General features: G+C 35.2%; 1 protein-coding gene across 1 annotated transcript; it reads right to left on the reverse strand.

The window, feature by feature from the left end:
• Positions 1 to 1,893: 1,893 nt before the first annotated feature.
• LOC104906766 (metal tolerance protein 4) lies at positions 1,894 to 6,872 on the reverse strand. The gene is made up of 7 exons (XM_010695567.4): positions 6,127 to 6,872; positions 4,214 to 4,386; positions 3,839 to 4,037; positions 3,543 to 3,721; positions 3,303 to 3,453; positions 2,526 to 2,659; positions 1,894 to 2,397 (listed from the first exon to the last, which is right to left on the reverse strand). The coding sequence occupies exons 1-7, from the start codon at positions 6,362 to 6,364 to the stop codon at positions 2,218 to 2,220; spliced, it is 1,254 nt and encodes a 417-aa protein (XP_010693869.1). The 5' UTR covers positions 6,365 to 6,872; the 3' UTR covers positions 1,894 to 2,217.
• Positions 6,873 to 18,116: the final 11,244 nt, after the last annotated feature.

Here is an 18,116-nt window from a genome sequence, read left to right on the forward strand (position 1 = left end):
AGAGATCTCAAAAGGGCACCAAACATAAAGAGATCGTAGAAACCGCAGGCCCAAATCTTGTAACCTTAAAGTGCAAGATCATCATCAGAAACAGCATTGGCAATATTTGCAGATCGATCCTCATTGGACCTTTCTCCATTTTTCTTCTTTAATTTCCAACACTCAGATTTAATATGACCCTTCACATGACAATAGTTACAGATTTTTCCAGAATTCTTTCCACCATGAGCAGCAAAAGCATTTGTGTTAGTAGAATTATTAGATTTATTAACTAATTTATTGTCAATTAAATCTCTCTGAGTTAAGGCCTCCGTTAAGGCCTCCTTAACATCCTGCAAACTCAAATCATCTTTACCATATAATAAGGTATCTCGAAAGTGCTTATACGAAGGTGGTAAAGAACACAACAACCTAATAGCCATATCCTCATCATCGATCTCAACATCGATATTTTGCAAATCCATAATTATAGAGAAGAATTCATCTAAATGAGACTCAAGCGATTTACCTTCTTCTAGACTGAGATCATGAAGTCTAGATTTTAGTAGTAGACGGTTGGTCACAGATTTTGTCATATAAAGTGACTCCAACTTCAACCACAAACCCGCAGCAGTCGTCTCTTTGGCAACCTCTCTCAAAACTTCATTAGATAGACTTAAATGATTTGCTGAGAGTGCCTTCAAATCCATATCCTCCCACTGATCATCCGTCATATCTGAAGGCTTTTTGGATGCACCTACAAGAGCCTTGTAACAACCACTTTGAACCAGGATGGCTTTCATCTTTAATTGCCATAGGCCAAAATTTACTTGCCTATCAAATTTCTCAATATTGTATTTCATTGACATAATGAAAAAAAATCAAACTTTTTCTATAAACACTTAAGATCTTAAAACAACCAAACTCTTGATACCAGTTTGTTAGGAAATAAGTGTTGTAGTTTGATTAATGCGGAACAGAAAATCAATGAAATAATGAAGGTGAGAAAACTATAAAGATGAACAAACAAATAACACAAGGATTTACGTGGTTCAGTCAAATTTGACCTACATCCACAGGTGGGGGATTAGAGCTTCTTCATTATAATGGAGAAAATCAGAGAGAATAATACAAGAGTCCTTAATCTAGAGGCTAAAAGTGTTTCATAAGTTGTGTTAATAATAATGAACACTAAGAGCCCTTTTATAATCATAAGGAACCCGTACAAACCCTAAAAGATAACTTTAAACGAAAAATATATCGAAAAACGCGTTCAGCGTTCAAAACTGCGCACCGCCCGACCGGGTCGGGCGAAATCCGCCCGGTCGGGCCCGGGACGAAATAGCTTCGTCAGTTCTTCGTAAAACAGTCATAACTTTCTCGTTTCTCATCGAAATTGGGCATATGACCTATCGTTGGAAAGCTCTTTGAACAAGCTATCACCTCCAATTTGAATCACATCAAAATCATTTATAGATTGAGAGATATGTGCATTCAAAGTTAGCCTTATGCCATTCACAAGATTTCAAGTCATAATTAACACATAGCTTGTCGCTAGTTCGTCTCTACACGCTTGTTCACTATGCTCGTTAATGGTCCATCTCTTTTACTTCTCACTTGCTTCATAATCAAGGTCTTCTATTCCACCAAACCCAACATTAGGAAGGAACTTTAGGAGGTAAATCCTCTTTTCAGTGTTTTTGGCTTTAGTGTATGTTATATAGTTATATAAATTGAATAGGGAAAAAAGGAGTACAAAGGGATCTAAGACGGTAAGATTCTTGTAGGAAAATGCTATGAGTACACAATTAGACTATTCCTGGATAGTAGTAAATCAAACAGAGACTCTTGTTAGTTGAACTTGGAAGATTCCAAAACAAAATTACCTTAAATTAAACTTGAAGACGCACCAAGTAACAAAATGATAGTTTTGGCCTTTTGGGCTTTAGTGATGCCCAGAGTTGTTGCATAGATACAATTATGACATTATGGATAAAGTCACATATTGAGATTATGAATAAATGATCGGATCCCTTTTCGTCCAAAAGCCATACCATAAACTTGCAAGGAACTTTTTGACATTCCTTTAATCATCCTTTTATATATTAAGTGAACAAGTTATGGTTATATACTTATATATGGTGAATTGATGATCATCAATTATCAACTGAGGGTCAAAAAGATGTCTATCTATTTCACTATCCCACACAAAACAGTTTATCCATTATCTAAAAGTTATCAAGGCTGACTGTTGGGTAATTTGCTTAGAACTGAATGCTCAGGTTTGTGATCACACTCGAAATCTAGATGCACAAATGCTCGTTCAACTTCAGGGAGCTTCTCAATCTTTATCTGCAATGACTCTCCAATTGCGTGGGCTTCTTTCAAAGGCAAATCTTCCGGCAGCTCGATGTCAACCTTACAACCATTTATGATATTCATACATAAGAAATTTAATTACTTCTTACACATCTGAAAGTAAATTATAGTCTACCGGAAGTCATAAATCCTTGGATTATGTATGAGAAAGCATGTTTAAGACTAACCTCAACAAAGTATAGAGCACCAAAGGTGTATGCTCGGACTGTATCAACGCGTTTGATTTGGAGATGATGCCGTATAACAAGGTATGTGAGTTTTTGAAGGACTTCCGGGGGAGCTGCTTGTCCCACCAGAGAAACTGCATAGTGAAAGAAACTCCGTGAACATAATTGACTAGCATATGTATCTTCACCTTTTTAGTTGTTTCACTGATGCAAGTACTTTCTAAAGAATATAAAATGGTTGTAAGAAGTAATTAAATTTCTAATGTATGAATATCATAAATGGTTACCCCTTAACAATTTGTGCGTAATTCTGTAAATCACTGTCCCAAGACAATTAATATGTAATGGCATTATATCGATATAAAATAGATTACATAATAATCTGTAAATCATTGTCACAGTTGATTTTGAGTCAAATATCTGAATCCAAGACTTTCCGTTAAGCTACTTCTGAAAAATTGAGGTTAGGCTATAACTAATTCTTTTACTATTGGAAAGTAACCTTGGAAATTTGAGAATTTCCCAATTATAACCTATTTCATAACAAGAAAAACTCTCCAGGGTTAATATGTAATTATAGGGTTATTTTAGAGAATGCATAATTCGCGAGGGTTAACTTTTTAAAGCTTGTCCAAAGTATAAAGCCTGTATAATTTTCCTTCAGTATTAGACAATCTATACTGTATGGGTTAGAATGAAGAGTGTGAGTTATAAAATGCAGAGCAAAAAGAATCTAGTACTATCTTAATAACAAGAAATTTTAAAGAGGGTAAGAACCTGCATTTTCCAATACTGTTCCTGACCAATTTGAAATTGTATAAATTGCTAGAGCAATAGCACCAGTAGGATCAATCCACCAATAATATCTGTCACCAAGAACAGCAGCAATTAATCCAACAACATTTGTCACCACATCGAAGTAATGATCCTGCCAAAATGTAAAAATCAGAAGTAAATCCATCATATTGCCTTATGATCTTTAGTTAATTGTGTAATGGAACAAATTCGTATGTATACCTTTGCGTATGCACGAACGATCCTGTTTCCTGAACTTCTGCAGTAAATCCAAAGTGCAAGCTTTACAACTGTGGCAGTAAGCATGATAGAATATAGCCAGAGAAGTTGCTCATGTGTCATCTTTGGAGAAATTTCGTTTTTTATTAGTTGTTCAACTGCTTCAATCAACACTTGAAACCCTGCATCAAGATATACTCTTTAGTTAAACTGATGTTATACTCGTGCTACCAATAATAAGAAAAAGAAAAAAACTGAAAAACCATGAAAATTGCATTCATTCTCTTCATAGAGCTTACCAAGCGTGGCCATGACAGCCGCAAATATCACAATTCCTACAGGTTGAACCCTTAGTTTGCCTATAGGGTACTGGTATATATTGATGTTCTTCATTGACAAATGCGTGAACCAAAGAATTCCACCAGCCATGAGATCTAACAACGAGTCGAGTGTTGATGCTGCTATAGCAATAGATCCACTTCTTATAGTTGCATATATCTGCATTTCGTGAAGGTACATCATATATTTAGGCTTTTAGCCAAAGCTAGAAAGTAAACAGAGATAATTAGTTTTGAAATGTGAACATTGGTTTAAAAAAACCACAAGCATGGGCATATAAATAGGTATTAATTTGATTGTGGTTTTTCTAAAACCAATTTCCCACTAGTTGCTACCTTTAAGACAAGCAACACAATATTGGCCCCGTTGGATATGTTCATTGCTCTCTCATGTTGTGCTTGTTCATTACCTTCTTCTTCGTCGTCAATGTCAAGGGGTAATTCCAAAGCATCAACCTCCTCGAAAGATTTCAATGTTGCAACTTGTTTTTCATAGTATTCCTTTTCAGCTGAAATAGTAGACAGTTTTAGTACAATTTTGTTGAGGGGAATTTCAGTACAGTTAATTACACGATTAAAACAGAACAACATGGTAACATAGATCCTAAATTATTTGCACTTTTAGGGTTGATTACTATGCGGTCAAGTACATCCACTCCCAGCAACTCTTACTCGACTTGGTGAACATTTGACAGGAAATCAACTTGACTCTAGACGTTACTTAGCCTGAGTTGAACACGCCCAACCTCAATGGCTAACCTATTGAGCACCTTAATAACTTTTTTAACTATTAAATTTATCAGCGACAACCTTGTATAGAAGACCTTTTTTGGCGAAACCATGTTAAAAATTTCTAACAATGAAAGACCTACAAATTTATTTTTTTACGAAGAACAACGTTGTCTACCTTTCAGGGTTTAGTGGCTAGATTCCGACTTTATTTCTTACCCAGCCATGTGCTCCTCATTTTTCCTAATTGAATATTTACCTTTTCCCCCTCTCTTCTCCCCCTTAAAGCATTTCCAATGGTGAGCTATAACACCTTGTAGCTTGACTTGCCACATCAGCCTTTAACAACATTGCTTGCTAGCGACAATGTCTCCCAATGGTAAGCTACATCACATTTTTTTTCATATCTTTCATTACAAGAAATTTTTTTAAAAGGTTCTTTTTTTGGCAAACAGTCCTATACACACACTTTTTTTTGGCCACCTTTCGAGAATTTAGGGTAAGATAAATTGTTCTGTTGCCCTCGTAAGGGCCACTCACCCAGAGGCTCAATGAGCTCCGGGTAAGAAAAAATTTCATTTATTAATATTATATTTTATGATAATAACACTAAATACAACTTAGCCGAGTGGTTAGAACTTTAGTATATGTACTTGAAGTTTCGAGATCAAATCTTATACTATGTAATTTCTTAATTTTTTTTTATTGTACATGGATTACATGAACTAAAACTCCCCACGAAGAGCGCCACATGACACAGATATTTGTATAGATTTTTATTTCCACCAAGATTTGAACTTTAGTTTCCCATGTGGAATATAAAAAGACATACTATTAAATGCAACGGTCCTTGATATAGAAGGTTGGCACTTGTTTTTTATAATTTTCCTATATATTATACTCATACTTATATATTACACCTTTTCAAGTTTTGATTTCTTTTAAAGATCTTCTTTTGGAGATAATATAAAGTTTTGACTAAGCATTAGGTTCATGAATCATGGTAACTTAGAAAGTTCCATCACTTCAAACAAAATGGAAAAACATCTGAAAGCGGACAAGTACAACGTTACATCTTCTAATTTGTATTTTTTGTTTATTAACCCTCTGCACTTACTCTACACTTACTCTATCCTCGATATTAGTTGTGTCTGCTCGGAAAAAAACTTGTTGTCGACTCATTTAAATTTCAACTTGAGTTATCAAGTTGGTCGACTCTAAATATTAGTGAGTCGAGTACAACCTAACTTAACTTGCACTCCCCTCACTTGATTAGCGACTCTAATAAAAAAAAATTCTATAACTTTAATACCTTCTTTCATTTACTTTAGTAGACACTTAGGATATTTTATTTCAAACTAAAAACTTGATATTTTTCTACGAAATAGATGAGTCTGATATCCGGACACCCGTACTCGAGTAGGCACTTTTATCCGAGTCTATTGTCTAAGTAACATAGAGAAATATATAGTACTACCAACATATGTATCACAAAAGTAGTTAAGAAAGTAATAATTTACCTTCAATCAAGCCAGATGTTCTAGAAAGGTTTAGATCAAAAGGGGACTCTGGATCAATTGCAGGCTGAACTTTTAGAGGCAATTTAGAGAAGAAGTCGTTTTTCAAACTTGTAAAAGAGTATCGATGACGTGATATATGATCTCCTCCATTCACATTATTCTTGATCATACATTCTTGATGTTGTTCTTGTTTCAACAATGGCTTTTTCACATAATCCAACCCATTTTCTCCTTCCATTTTCTTTTCCTTCCAATCAAACTTTGACCTCAACTTTATAAAACTATAATATAATAAGGGGGATCAAGTATAAAATGAATAGAAAATTATTGGTGATATCTATACATGTGCATGCATGATGACCCCATTTTGAAGATAATGAGATACTAGATAACTAACTTTTTTTTATAGATCATCCAACAAAGCCAAATTAGAAAGATAAAAATCCCAGAACAAGAACAAACAGAAAATGTACGAATAACAAACAGTCAAATTTGCATAAATACAAAAATGATATAGAATTGAGGGACCACCAATATATGTAATATGAATCCTAGCCGTAGAAATCAAAAGGGAAAAAGTTGAAGAACAATTTCTAATTTGATGAAGAATTGAAGAGAATGTAGAAATTATACAAGAGGAGGAATATAGCTTGCAAACAAGTTTTGAAGAAGATGATCTGAAGGAGAAAAAAAAACAATAATTTTTTTTACTTTGATTAGAAATGAAAGGAAAATTTGGTATTGTTAATTAGTTATTCAGGCTCTTCCAAGAATATATAATGGGGTGTTTTTGTTTCTTTGTGCAGTTTTGCTTGGAAAATGGAATACACCTAAGTCAGAAGACCCAGTTTTTGCGTTGGCATGTGGCTATTGCATAGCCAGTCCCAAGAGTTACCGCTTAACACATTGTAGTAATCTAAGATAATAATTGTCTTTAAATGACTAGTGCCTAGTGGTATTTTTTTAAGGAAGAAAATGACACTAACTTTTACTTGATTAAAATCATAGTATGATGCAATGATTTTTTTTAATAACAACGATATTAGGAAAATTGGATAGGAATAATCTCAATTTTGGCCGATCTGTCAAAAATAATCCTTTTCGATTATTCTGGAATAATCCTACCTTTGCTTACTAAATCGATTTTTTGGTACCAATAACCTGTAACTTGGCAAACCCGTAAGTTTTCCCTCCTAGACCCCACCCCAGCCACCGGACCACGCACCAACCACCAGGCCCACACCCCCTCTTTCTCCTCGTCGCCGCTTCTCTCTTCCTCCTGTCTCTCTCCTCTTTGCAGATTTCAAGGTGGTGCGAATGGTGGATATGATGGTGTGAATGGTGAGATGATGGTGATGGTGGGGGTAGGGCAACAGGGAAAGGGGGCTGGTAACTTGTTGTTACCGGTCACTATGTTTTTGGAACCAAAAACTCAATTTAATAAGCAAAGGTAGAATTATTCCAGAATAATTCAAATGTGGGATTATTTTTGGCAGATCGGCCAAAGGTGGGATTATTCCTGTCCAATTTTCTATATAATTAAGCCAAACATAATGTTTATGTAAAAGAAATAGAAAATCCAAAACTTTAGATCATCAATGTTGCATCCAAATCGTTGTTTCAATACAATTTTTTACTTGTACATTTGTGGCTCCAAATTTTAGAAGAAAACTCTTATACAGGCTTAGTGGAATGCAAATAAATGTTTAATAACCATTGCAAAGCAAAGCAACAACAATTAGAAATCAACTAGTTATTAGGCACGGGCTATGCCCCAGGTAAGAAAAAATTTCATTTATTAATATAATACTTTATGATAATAACACTAACTATAACTTAGCCTAGTGGTTAAAACTTTAGTATATGCACTTGAGATCTCGGGATCAAACCCTATAACGCAATTTCTTGATTTTTTAATTGAATTTTTTCCTTGGATAATGTAAAAGTGGGTTTTAATTCCCAAAATATGTCCAAAAAAATTAAAATTCCCTGCGTACCGTCCACGTAGGACGGCACGCGAGATTTTTTTTTTTTTAGTAAAACCGCTACTTGCAGTAGCGGTTTACAAGTGCCGAGAATTTTTTTTTTTTGTAAACCGCTACTCCGAGTAGCGGTTTATTATGAAAACTGATATCTGCTTACCATATTTTGCGCAGGTAAACCGCTACTCAAAGTAGCGATTTATATTTATACACCACTACTTTGAGTAGCGGTTTTCGTGGGTTAAAAAAAAAAAAAACAATTTTCTCGCGTGCCGTCCTACGTGGACGGTACGCAGGGAATTTTAATTTTTTTGGGCATATTTTGGGAATTAAAACCCACTTTTGCATTATTCAAGGAAAAAATTCTTTTTTAATTGTACATGGATTACATGAACTAAAACTCCCTATGAAGAGCGCCACGTGGCAGTTTCTTGTTTTCGCACGCCTTTTAATATATTTGTATAGATACTTGCCCACCAAAAAACACAAACCCTAGGAGAAGCCCGCTTATCTAGCAGACTAGCTGGTGCCCGCCTTACACGCGGTCGCCGATGAGCTTTCCCTACTAGCCTTGTCCTCTAGTTTTTCTTCGTCGTCCCCCGTGTTGAGTCCTCCCCCTCCCTATTCGTAGATCTGTCGTCCTCCACGTTCACCATGTTGAGTCCTCCATATCACTGTTTGTAGATCCATCATCCCCCTCGTCGTTTTCCCGTGTCGAGTCCTCTAGGTTTTCCTGTGTCATAATCTTTCTCATTCATCGGCGAGATAGTAGGTTAAGGTGCGCTAGTTTCTTGTTATTTCCACCTGGTGCACGTGATGGGTTCTCGTTGCTGGCACATTCCTCCCTTCCCCATCCCCTGTCTCGTTAGTTGGGCTTACCTTACCCGTCCTCTGTTACGTTCGTCGGGCTTCCCTTTCCCCCTCCCCTATGAAGTTCGTCGGTCAGATGATGTGTTGTTACGATGTTGTTCCTAGTCTTTGTGTCTTCCCTTTCTCCTCCCCGCTTATGTTCGAATTCCCTAGTTTAGGGTGTGGTGTTACGATTTTAGTGCTTGTTGTTTTTGTTAGTTTGTTTGATGTTTGTTTCTTCCAAATCTAACAGCCTTTGCATTTTTGTGTATGGTTGTGCTGGAGTGTTCGTTAATGGTGATCCGTGGGCTGTACAATGTTTTTGGTTTCATATGATAAAGGAAGATCTAAGAAACTTGGTGAATAAAGCCAATTATCCTGGAGTTAGGCATGGCGTTTATGCAACTTTAGAAATTCAAGTGTTGGTTAGGATGAGAGGAGGTTCTCAATTAAGATTTGTTGTGTGTTATTCTTATAGGTTTAGGATTGTGATGTTGGATCTTCGGATCCGTCAGTCGAGTGAAGTTCATCAATCTAACTCGCCCCAAGTTCTCGTGATTGTTTCAAGTGTCATCACACTTAAAAAAAGCATCTTGTGAGAGGCACTACAACTTGATTTGGGACACGTTAATATTAAGACCTGGCCTCCACGTATTGAGTTTCATTTTAGTGTGACTAAACTTCGGGTACGGTCAGAAGTCACTAAAGGACGTGACTCCGATCCATCGTTAGTTGAATCAGTAGAATCCTAGGAGGATATTATATTCGAGGATTTTAGGATTTCGCGTCTAGTGGACATTGGGCTCTACTAGCTGTTGCACGACAATACTCTATGAAGATCGTCAGGGTTTTGAATCTCAACGAGCTCCCTCTCATATCAAGTCTTATCAAGACATATAACCCAACCTCATCCACGTTCACTCAAGACAAACTTCTTTTGGGTTGGACACGTAATAGTTAGTTTTTTCTTCATAAAGTATGTACGAGCTAATAAAGCTCTTCTTAGTACTACCTTCGTTTTTTTAGTTGCACCATCTGCTTTAGCGGCACAATTCATCAACCAACTTCGTTGAAGTATCTCGCATCATCATATATAAAAAATATAGTCAAGTGGGGTCTTATTAAATTCGTTGCAATGCAAGGATCCCAAATACTTTACGCTCAATGCAAGAAAATTATTTATTAAGTACAAATTTTCATATGAGACTAACTTATAAAAAATTATTGTATAATCACATATTTTTTGCAAAGCGTGGATTATGGACTAGGGTGCACAATGTTCATTGTGCACCCAAAAAGAACAAACAATTAATATAAAAGAATACGAATTTTTTCAACAAATTTTCTACTTTAAAAAAGAACACACGGCTAAAAGAACGTGTAAATCTATATTTATAAAAGAACAAATGTTATAATGAAAAGAACATATAGTTAATGAACATCTACACTTAAGGTAAAAGAACATATACCTTTGAAATTTAAATTTGAAAAAGGAATCTTTACTTGCAAAATTTAAGGAAACAAATAACAATAATTTTTTAAAATTATAGGCTCCAAAAATTATAAAAACGACGTAGTTTAGAAAAGGGTGCACCATGCTCTACATGCACTTGGGTAGAGGTGTCAATTCAGTTCAACAGTTCAGTTATGGTTATAACCAAACAGTTCAGTTGATATCAGTTTAGTTTGTATCAGTTGAAATAATTAACAGTTCAGTTCAGTTCAGTTAATAAACTTTTCAGTTCAGTTTAATTCAGTTTTTTTTGCCTTTCCATTTTAAGTTCAGTTCAGTTGCAGTTTAAGTCAGTTTTAACCAAACAGTTAAACCAACCAACGGTTGAATCCATATCAGTTAAAATTTGTTGCGGTTATTTTCAGTTTCATTTCGGTTTATTTCAATTATTGACGAAAACCACATAACTTCGACGATAATCGCATCGGTTCGGGTAGAAGTTAATCATACTCTTGTATTTGTTCGGGAAAAATTGTGCTTCAGGTCGGTTTTGGCCAGGTGTTTTTTCGGGTCCGGTTAAAAATTAATGCAACAAATAATAAGTGTTGTCGGCACTTCCACAATTGCCTCAAAAAAACAGTTCTACTTCATAAAAACGTGAATGGAAGTGACATCGGTTAAAGTGTACTTTATTACTAATATATATGATTTGGAATAAGACAAATTTATGTTAATGTCTTACTCTTAGTGTATTAGTTCAATGGATTAATATATCTATAATCGACGTAAAATAAGTTGATTATGGATTAGCTCAAGGTATCTATGTGACTCGATAAGTAAAATCAAGATAACAATACTCCATTTAAGTGAATCGTTAACAAGTGATATTCAATTTGAAACTCACATATCTTAGCCAAACTAAAAGAAATTACAATTGATATTAGATTAGATGAATGTATCAACGTAAGTCGATAAATTAAAGTAATTGAAACTCAAAACATTTACTTAAATTGAAACATGTTGTTATTTGAATGAGTATATCATTGTAAGTCGATAAACTAGTTCAAGATAATAATAGTACTCTACTTAAGTTAATCATCTTTTTAAGTTAAATTCATTTCGGAACTGAAAGCATCTAACTGAGTTGCAACAAATGTAGAACAATGGAACTCATTAGATTGGTTTAATATAACAATACTCCATTTAAGTTAATCGTCTCTAAGTTAAATTCATATTGAAACTCAAAACATCTACTTTAACAGTACCCTAAGTTTAATTCAAGATAATAACAGTACTCTACTTAAGTTAATCATCTTAAAGTTGAATTATTAGGAACCGAAAGATCTAATTCAAACAGATGTATACGTATAACTCAGTAGATTGGTTCAATATAACAATGCTTCATTTAAGTTAATCGTCTCTAAGTTAAATTCATATTGAAACTCAAAACATCTAATTTGAATTGAAACAAGTTAATATTGGATTAGATCGATGTATCGATGTAAGTCGATTAGCTAATTCAAGATGGCGTAAGTTCGTTTAAGATAATGGATATTGGATAATACCAACAAATGTATCAATGTAAGTGAAGTAATTAACTTAATAGAAGATAACAATACTCTATCTAAGGTAATCGTTTTTAAGTTATATTGAAACCCAAATCATCTAATTGAATTGAAGCAAGTAGTTAATTATTGTTACTATGTCGTAGTAAACCATTATTACTTATCAGTAAGATACTGATATGAAAAGCGAAAATTCGTATATGTAGTATACTATAAGCTAAGGTCTAGTACTGATTAAGGCTTGTTATAACTTATATAAGTTCACTTAATTGAATACAATCAAATTATAGCTGATTAGAAGTAAATAATTGTATAAGTAAGGTTATAAGAAATCTACCTTAATAGAAGAAATAACCATATAGATTAATATAAGTTTATAACCAATAACTTAAATATTAAGAAGACCTATACAAGTAGTTAACAAATAAATCACCATAGAGTTGTAGAGCTTAACTTAATAGGAGACATTGAATTTAATTATTTCGGGAACATAGTTTATTATAATATATAGGGAGGTTTGTGGAATTACTATTCTTTTTGCATTTTAACAAGATCTTAACCGATTAAATCTTATTGTTTGTTCACAAGATCTTGATATGAAGCATATTGCTACACATAGTTCACGTAAATAACTATAATCAAAATATTAATTGAGTAAGTAACAGTTGTGTAAGTAATTTTTCAAGAAGTTTAGTTTCATAAGTAATGACATTAGAGCAATATAACTAGTATAACTATAAGTTTATAAGTTTATGCTCTTTGTCATTCCCTAATCAATTCGCCGAGAAATGAGACAATGAGATAATTGACACAAGCAAATTTCAGTTAAACAAATAATATAGACTATAAAATTTTAATTATTACTTTAGATGATTATGATTATTATTTGAAAATGTTGTTATAGAGTATGGATTTGGGGTTTAGTTGTTGCCTTGTTGGTAGAATTATTGATTTTCTTAAGGCAAAATCCAAAACCATTTAATAGCCAAAATCTAAACCGTTAGATGATCAGAATCAAGGGCACATAAAAAAATAATACAAAGCACACGGATCATCAATATTAACCGTTGGATGCAAACCATAAAAGAAGCTAAACGGTTAGATCATCTTCTAATTTATCACCTTTTCCCTCATCTCTCTCCTCCAAACCCATATTTCCTGCCCAGCCCCCCTTCCTAGTTCCTACTTCTCTCAACTCATGTTATCATCTCAAATGTATCTAATAGTTTCTTAAACACCTTACAGAAATAGGGGGTTGCAGTTGTTGGTACTAGTTGTTAATATAGTGTGTAATTGCACATTGCAGGTAAAGAAACAGGGAGAAGGTTGAAGATGTTAAGAGTGCCCATAAAGTGGTGAAAATGTAATCTCCCGAAAGTAAACATCAATTAGTATATGGACACATCAATTATAACATTTGAAGGAATGGGTTCTGGATGAGTTTCATAAAACTCCAGTCTAATTTTACTAGGAATAGTATTTTTCTTTTTCCAAATGTTTTCTTGAATCTTAAAAATAGCATTCTTTTGTCTGTAAAGACTAAAGTGAAACTACTACTGCTGTTTTAATGGGGGCTTGTAAGTTGAGTTCTATCTGGTGTAAATTATGGTTATATGATGAACTTTGTGTTCATTTGCTTCTTCTTAATCTGGACGAGATGTATCGGTTTTGAATTTTCTTCCCTTCCTGCTTCATTGTTGTTGGATGGTAAGTTAGATTGAAGCTGATATATAAAAAATCTCTTTAGCTCTCGTTTAATTATGGAGTATTAACTTTGATTTTGAGAATTTTGTTTTTTTTTTCTTCTAATTTTCCAGATTTAAAGAACGAGTTTTGTAGAAGATTTGAGCTAGAAGTTGAAGAAACATCTTTGAAGAAACCAAGACTCAAACTTTGTGTTTTCTTTCTTTCTTTCTGTGCAACTATATTTACTTTGCCTCAAAAACGGCACCATACAACCTAGGACCATATATATACACTACATCACCCTAACCTACTTCATTACATGACAAAACAAAGGACAGTTGTACAATAAACCAAAAACATCCACCTAGGATCTAACAACTAGTAGAAATTAAGAGAGAAAAATAAAGTTGTATTCTAGGACAGCTTTATACAGTATTAATGCGGCCACTACACTGCAACATACCATTGTACTGTAATATTGCAGTAACACCTCATCATTCTTTACACCCCCCCTTCAAGTTGGAGCTACATGAAGGAGGCCCAACTTGGATGACAGATGATGGTGTTGATGTTCATTGAGGGATTTGGTCATCAAATCAGCCAGTTGAAGAAAAGAAGAGATGTGGATGGTGTTGATGAAACCTTCTTCAACACTATCTCTCACATAATGACAGTCAATACCCAAGTGTTTAGTTCTCTCATGGAACACTGGGTTGTGAGCTAGATAATGTGCTGCTTTATTGTCACAAAAGAGATCAATAGGAGTAGGAAGATGAACTTGTAACTCAGCAAAAATCCCATGAATCCAAACTAGCTCACTAGTTGTGTGAGACATGCCCCTATACTCAGCTTCACATGATGATTTTGAAACTGTCTTTTGCTTCTTGGTCTTCCAGGAAATGAGAGATCCACCTAGGAAGACACAATATCCAGTTAATGATTTTCTACTGAAGGCACAACTCCCCCAATCAGAGTCACAGTAAGCTGTGAGCTTGAGTGCTGAATTAGAAGGGTAGTGAAGCCCAAGGTCTGCAGTTCTTGCAAGATATCTAATAACATGAAGGCCAGCTTACAGGTGGGGCTTTCTTGGGCATGACATAAATTGACTCAGTTGTTGGACTGAGTATGAAATGTCTGGTCTGGTTAGGTTTAGGTAGAGCAACCTCCCAATGAGTCTTCTATAAACCTCTGTCGTCCAAGATCTCTCCTTGGTCAGTTGAGAGCTTGATTCCCTTAGGAAAAGGAAATTTAGCTGGTAGACATTGTTCCATGCCAATGTCCTGAACAATGTCTTTTATGAATTTCCTTTGATTCAATAAAGTGCCTTCACTATTTCGAGATACTTCGATGCTAAGAAAATACCTGATTTCACCCAAATCTTTCACTGTGAACTATGTGTCAAGAGCAATTTTTAAATCAGAAATACCCTGAGTATCATCACCAGTGATAAGTAGGTCATCCACATACCCCAAAACCTTTACTTCTCTCCCATTTTTGGTTCTGGAAAACAAAGAATAGTCTCTCTTACATTGAGAGAAACCCATGTTCACAAGACATTTAGTCAACTCCACATTCCATTGTCTAGAGGCTTGTTTTAGGCCATATAGACTCTTCTTGAGTTTACACACCTTCCCTTGTTCCCCTTTGTATCCTTGGGGAATCTTCATATATAACTCTTCATCTAGAAAACCATGCAAAAAAGCATTATTAATGTCTAGATATGAAGATCCCACTGTTGCACAGTAGCTAAAGCAATCAAACTTCTCACTGTGGTGAACTTAGCCACACGTGAGAAGGTATGTTTGTAATCCTTATCCTTGACCTGCCTATCTCCCCTTGCTACCAGTCTGGCTTTCAGCCTTTCTACACTTCCATCTGGTCGAAATTTCACTTTATAAACCCACTTTGAGTCAATAGCTTTGAATCCTTCAGGCAAATCTGTCAGTTCCCAAGTTCCATTTTCTTCAAGAGCTTTAAGCTCTTTGTCCATAGCCTCCCTCCATCCTGCATCTTGAGAAGCTTGTGTATAGTTGTTGGGTTCCCTGATTTGCATCACATTATTCAGGGATGCCACATAATCTCTTGAATACATGTGTGTATTAGTGAGATCTGTCTTCATGAAAGCAGCTGAAGCATCCTCCTTGCTTTCATTTCCCTTCCCAGGCATAGTCACAATGAAATTCTTGAATTTCTATGGTGTCATTCTGGCTCTTGTGGACCTTCTGTTGTCTGTAGTCTATTGCTGCTGTTCAACAGTCTCTCTTATTTCTTCAGGAGCTCTTTCCTGAGGTATCTCATTTGGTTGTGCAGTTTCAGCACTCCCATGGTCACCTACTCCCTCTTCATGGATGTGCTCTTGCAAACCTTCACTCACCATATCTGCATTTGGATCTATCAGATTATTATGTTCCTGCTGTCGTAGAACCTGCTGAATCTCACTTTCACATCCCTTCACTATGAAAGGAAGAATATTTTCATGAAAAACTACATCTCTACTAACAAAAATTTTGTTAGTTTCAAGATTCATCAATTTGTATCCCTTTTGACAATATGGATACCCAATTAATATGCATCTTATACCTCTAGGAGCAAATTTGTCCTTAGGCTTTTGACTTCCACTAGCATAGCAAAGACTTCCAATCACTCTCAGATGATCATATCTAGGTGGCTTGTTCATCAACTTCTCATATGGAGTCTTCCATTTTAAAACTGCTGTAGGTAACAAATTAATAAGGTGAGTGGCAGCTAAAATGCACTCTCCCCACAAATAATCTGGTAATCCAGCATGAAGTTTCATGGCTCTTGCAGTCTCCAAGAGAAATCTATGCTTTCTCTCAACTCTCCCATTCTGCTGTGGGACTCCAGCTATGCTTGTTTGGTGTATTATTCCTTTGTCAAGGAAAATTTTACCACATTCACTCTGCAATATTTCTGTTCCATTATCACTTCTCACAGTTTTTACTGTGGTGTGAAACTGATTCTCAACATGAATCAGAAAATTCTTTATAATCTCCCTTACCTGCTCTTTGTTACACAATAAATGTGTCCAAGTTACTCTGCTATTGTCATCAACAATAGTCAGAAAATAGTTTCCACCTGTTATAGCCTTTGACTTGTAAGGCCCCCACAAGTCAATATGTATTAAATCAAAGATACTATCTGCAATACTTTTACTTGGCATAAAAGGCTGTCTATGATGTTTAGCAAGAGAGCAAATATCACAAAAGTAGTGTTTCAAATGTTTACAGTTGCAAAATTCAATGTGTTGCATCTTAGACAAAGATATATGCCCTAGCCTAGCATGAAAAAGTTCTAGTTTCACATTCATTTCTTCTCTCCTTGCTTCTTCACTCTCAGCCACATTGCAAAATCTCTTATTTCTTCTCTTCTTTTCTACCTCCTCTCTATCTTCCAGCATATATAAATCTTGCTCATTTCTTCCATGGATCACTTCTCTTTTAGTGGTAGGGTCCTGCAAAGTGCATCCATGTTTATCAAACATGAATTTCATTTCGTTTCCTTGCAACAATCTACTAACAGATTATAAATTATTTCTGAAATCAGGCATATAAAGCACATCTTTCATCCAGATTTCTTCTTTCAATTTCACATCTCCTACTTCTTTCACCACCTTTAATGTTCCATCTGGCAATCTTAACTTCACATCCCTATCCAACTTTCTTAAATTATAAGAAGTTTTAAGTTCCCTGTCATGTGATCACTACCACCAGAATCCACAATCCATCTATTTTCATTATTTACAAAGTTCACATTAACATTTGAGGCTAGCAACTTACCTGCAAAGTTGCTGAAGCTTTGCTTTTCTTCCATTGCCTTCATCACTTCCTAAACAACAGCAGAGATCACATAATTGTCCATTCTTCCTGAACTTGTTTCTCCCTTTTCCATGCTCCCATCCAGAGGTGTGTTTCCTTCACATTTTTCTTCTTCTCTCTCAACATTTGCTGCCTGTCTCACATTAGCTCTCTCCTTCTGAAGTTTTTCAAACCATTCTGGTGCACCCTTCAGCTTAAAACATTCATCCTTCACATGACCTCTCTTTCCACAATAATCACGCTTCTTCCTTACCTTCTCCATCCTCCTCTCATTGTATTCTTTCATGTTAAAAATCCTTCAGAGGCCCTAGGCTTTTTTCCCTTCTTTGAACAGCCATTGCACTTACCTCCATCTTCATATTCAGCTCTCCTGAGATCTGTTTCTGTCTTTCTACTTGAAGGACAAGATTGTATGCCTTGTTCACAGCCAGAAGAGGATCCATAGACAGAAAATTGGTCTTCATTTGGTTATAATCTTCATTCAAACCCATCAGAAACTTCATTAATCTGTTTGTTGCTTCTAATTCCATTAATTTCTTCAAAATGTTACACTTGCATTTATCCAGAATACCACATGTACATTAGTAGGTATCCCTTCTAGGCTAGATATTTGATCCCA

The sequence above is a fragment of the Beta vulgaris genome, chromosome 3, assembly GCF_026745355.1.
Source record: "Beta vulgaris subsp. vulgaris cultivar EL10 chromosome 3, EL10.2, whole genome shotgun sequence".
Taxonomy (NCBI): domain Eukaryota; kingdom Viridiplantae; phylum Streptophyta; class Magnoliopsida; order Caryophyllales; family Amaranthaceae; genus Beta; species Beta vulgaris.